Source organism: Rhinoderma darwinii, chromosome 1 (assembly GCF_050947455.1).
Source record: "Rhinoderma darwinii isolate aRhiDar2 chromosome 1, aRhiDar2.hap1, whole genome shotgun sequence".
NCBI lineage: Eukaryota > Metazoa > Chordata > Amphibia > Anura > Rhinodermatidae > Rhinoderma > Rhinoderma darwinii.
Window position 1 is genome coordinate 417,571,787 of NC_134687.1, and position 4,324 is coordinate 417,576,110.

Sequence of the window (4,324 nt, forward strand, 5' to 3'; positions counted from 1 at the left end):
TCTGATCCCCTCTACCTATAGAGTGCAGTGTATTGTAACACTCACTTTTCAACTCACAGTCTATTAGGTCCTGCCTTTGGCTTCCATACATGGCCGACCAGGAGGCACCCCACAATCGCACGCGGGGGGGGGGTGCGATGGGGTTCAGTGGGAGTCCACTCCCTCAGTGTCACCCACTTAAATGGCACGGTCGCTATTGACCACTGCATTTAATGGGTTAAACGGCGGCTATCGGAGATAACTGTGATCTCCGCCTTTGCAGTGGGATGTCGGCTGTATTTTACAGCCATCTCCTGCTGCGGATGGTCTGGGCACAGCTCTTGTGCCTGCCTCATCCTCAAGGCGTAACTGTACGCTCTTTTGTATTAAGGCTCGGTTACGGTACAGTTATGCCCATATGCGGGAAGGAGTTAAATGCTATGAAATAATTATATTTTTTTATTAAATTGTCCATCAATATGTTTTGTACAACTTTCTAAATACTTTTATTAAAACTTGTTTTTGCTTTTTGAGATACAGCTGCTTTGTATCCTGTTATACAGAGCAGCTGTATCTAGCGCTGAAACCTGTATCCGTTACGTCAGCGGGACTGATGGGTACAGTGTTAGCTGGTCTCGCGCGTCTTTGACACACAGGATCGAGCTGTTACCGATCACATCTAAGTTCATAACTTAGATGTGATCGATAATAGGGTGATCCTGCATGTTGGAGACACGCAGGACCTGCTGACACTGAAAATTGGTATTTTCAAATGCGGGTGGGCCACGGACTGTCACCCGCATTTGCGTTCCGTGCTCACATTATAAAGTATAGGAGCACGGTTCGTAAATGAAAAAAAATAGGACACGTCCTGTTTTTTGCAGGTTATTTCTACGGCACTTATCCGTAAATATACTGGAAGGTGTCTGTGGGCCATAGAAATGAATGGATCAGCATTTTTAGCCGCATCCGTAATTGCGGATAAAAATTACGGTGGTCTGCATGAGGCCTGAGTTATTTTGACTTAAATGTTTAATTTGAGCAACATAGACCTGTTACATGTTAAATTGTTATTTTCCTTTAACCCTTCAAAATAGGATCAAATACTCAATTGTGTGCCTACTCCAATTTCCAATTTTATCACTCAATTACTTTAATTAGAACAGCTTTTTACTATGTAATCTATTGCCGTTCATTACATTTTTTTCTCCCAGGCTTATGACTTTCATATGATTTGTGGAATCCCAACGTTTTAGTTCTAATGGTTATTTGTATTAGTCACTATGGAGAACTGTATCTGTAAACATGTGCATATTTTTACCCCTTCTTTTTAAACTACATCATTGTAAATGTAGAATACAGTAAAATAAATTTTATTGTTGGCACAGTAGAAAAATTAGCAACAAATATTTAAAACCTTCTTTTCTTTAAAAACAGTATAAGGGCTTCTTTAACTTCCTTGTTGCGTAAGCTGTAGATAAATGGGTTAACAAGTGGGGTGAAGACAGCATAGAACAATGCCATCACCTTGTTTAGGGATCCTTGACTAGCAGTGGGCTTAATGTACATTGCAAACATTGTGGAATAGAAAGTCGTAACCACTATAAGGTGTGAAGCACAGGTAGATGCTGCTTTCTGCTTTCCTGTAACAGATGGGATTTTCAGAATTGTCTGAAGGATATATCCATAGGACATCATAGTAAGGAGAACTGAGCTGAGGATGACTGATGACGCACAGACTATAACAGTTAGTTCTTTGATATAAGGGTCAGAGCAAGACAGTTTCAGCAAAGGAGCAGATTCACAGAAGAAATGGTCAATAACATTGGCACTGCAAAAATGTAACTGTGAAATTCTGATAATTGGAAATGAAGTAGTCAGGAATCCTAGAACCCAAGATGTAGCTGCTAGAATAAAGCAAACCCTATGACTCATGATGCTTGTGTAGCGCAGGGGGTAACACACCGCCAAAAATCGATCAAAGGACATTACTGCAAGAAGGATGGTCTCCGTGGCACCAAGGAAAGTGAAGAAGAAAAGTTGAGTCATGCAGCCAGAAAAGGAAATGCTTTTTCTTTTCCTTGGGATGTCCACAATAATTTTAGGAACTGTTACTGAAATGTAACCTAACTCCAAAAAGGATAAATTTCCAAGTAAATAATACATGGGTTTATGGAGTTGTTGACTAAACCGGATTATAATGATAAAGGATATATTTACAGTGAGAGTAGTGATGTACATTATCAGGAAAAGCACATACAACAATTTCTGGTATTCTTGAATATTGGAGAATCCCAGTATAATAAATTCCTTCACATTAGTCTGGTTTGCCATTGCTTTATTACTAACTAAAAATTAGAGTCTTTCTAAACATGAAGATTATACAGGAGCAATTTTAATGCATCTTGATGTCAACATATCATCAAAAACTAAGCTTTAAATGAACTTCAAGTTCAAAGACTACTTTCGAGGGCTGGATAGACTTTAGAAAGTTCATGTAACCAGTAAAACACTTTTTATTGTACATATATATGATATAAATGTTGTACTCCGGGACTTCAAGTGGTATATAAGTGAATGCGCACCAAGGAAACTGAAAAATCTGTGAAAAAAAAAGCATAATATATTATAATATTACATCTAGGATTAATAACTTCCTGAATTTAATATGGCCTAATGTTTTTCTTTGGCCGGTAAGAGTGTTGGGGAAAATTCCCCACTCTTAAAGGGCACTTTGATGTCTGATTTGTACATTTGTATATATGCCAAATTTAGTCTATTTAATTATGCCTTTAAGTGCTGTAAGCCCGCAGCAGGAAAAATACTGGAGGGTGTGTATATCTCACTCAGTTTGTTAACATGGATAACATTCCCTTCCCCACTTCAGTACGGGTGTTACCCCTAGCCAAGTTATCTCAAGTGAAGATACTGGGCTCTCTACTGAGCCATAAAAGCTCTGCAGTTAGTGCAGAGAGGGTCAGAGCCTGGGAATCTTCACAAGGATAGTATGAAAAACCTGATACAAAGAACATAGTACTTATGGTTTATAATGGGTGAGGAAACCTGCAGTTTAGTTAGTGCCCAGACGGGCAAGGTGTTTGTTTTGTTTATATGCTGCAAGTTCTGTATTCTGGATAAGCACTTGTTTATTTTTGAACTGTAATAAACCCAAGGGTGTACTTTAACCCCTTAATGCACCATGACGCAACTGTACGTCATGGTTTTCCCTGCATTAAGGCACCATGGGGTACAGTTAGGCCATGGCTAAAATCTGTCACCATGTCAAAAGACATGGTGACAGAAGAATGATATTGGCTGTCACAGACAGCCGATAGTCACTCTGGTACGGCGAGGGACCAATTACAGCGCGGCCTCTCCCACGATCGCTGTGATTGGTCAGTCAATAGTGACTTAGTATAGTAACCCGGCAGAAAGAGCCGGGTTAGGGAATTTAACGTGACGACTGCTGTCAAAGAAAGAAGATCGTCACTGACAAGATGTGGGGGACCAGTCACAGCGGTCCCCCGTTTGCGATCGCTGTGATTGGTCAGTCAGTAGTGACTGACCAATCACAGCATAACCTGGCAGAAAGAGCCAAGTTAGGGCATTTAAAATGTGATAGATCGTCACTGACAAGCAGTGGGGGACCAATCACAGTCCCTCGTTTGCAATCTCTGTGATTGGTCAATCAGTAGTGACTGACCAATCACAGCAGTCTAAGGCTGGGTTCACACGACCTATTTTCAGGCGTAAATGAGGCGTATTATGCCTCGTTTTACGTCTGAAAATAGGGCTACAATACGTCGGCAAACATCTGCCCATTCATTTGAATGGCTTTGCCGACGTACTGTGCAGACAACCTGTAATTTACGCGTCGTCGTTTGACAGCTGTCAAACGACGACGCGTAAATTGACTGCCTCGGCAAAGAAGTGCAGGGCACTTCTTTGCAACGTAATTTGAGCCGTTCTTCATTGAACTCAATGAAGAGCAGCTCAAGATTTACGAGCGTCACAGACGCCTCGCATATTACGAGGAGGAGCATTTACGGCTGAAACGAGGCAGCTGTTTTCTTCTGAAAACAGTCTGTCATTTCAGCCGTAAATGCCTGCTATCGTGTGAACATACCCTAAGAGTTACCTGAAAGAGCCAGGGGAGGAGATCACAATGTAACAACTGCTGTCAAAGACAGCAGATTGTCACTTGTATGTTGTGGGGGACCAATCACAGCGGTCCCAAGTTGTTGATCACTGTGATTGGTCAGTCTGTAGTGACTGACCAATCACAGCTTATTGATGCCAGTTTCTGGGCATCAACTTTTGCTCACAGCGTCTGATCTCCTCCTTT

At 41.3% G+C, this 4,324-nt stretch overlaps 1 protein-coding gene across 1 annotated transcript; it reads right to left on the reverse strand.

Moving 5' to 3' along the window:
* Positions 1-1,389: 1,389 nt before the first annotated feature.
* On the reverse strand, positions 1,390-2,313 carry LOC142742951 (olfactory receptor 6B1-like). Its single transcript, XM_075853229.1, has one exon. The coding sequence runs from the start codon at positions 2,311-2,313 to the stop codon at positions 1,390-1,392; it is 924 nt and encodes a 307-aa protein (XP_075709344.1).
* Positions 2,314-4,324: the final 2,011 nt, after the last annotated feature.

What these genes read in the sequence shown, in the direction of transcription:
- LOC142742951 (XM_075853229.1), bottom strand. Translation starts at nt 2,313, where the DNA reads ATGGCAAACCAGACTAATGTGAAGGAATTTATTATACTGGGATTCTCC.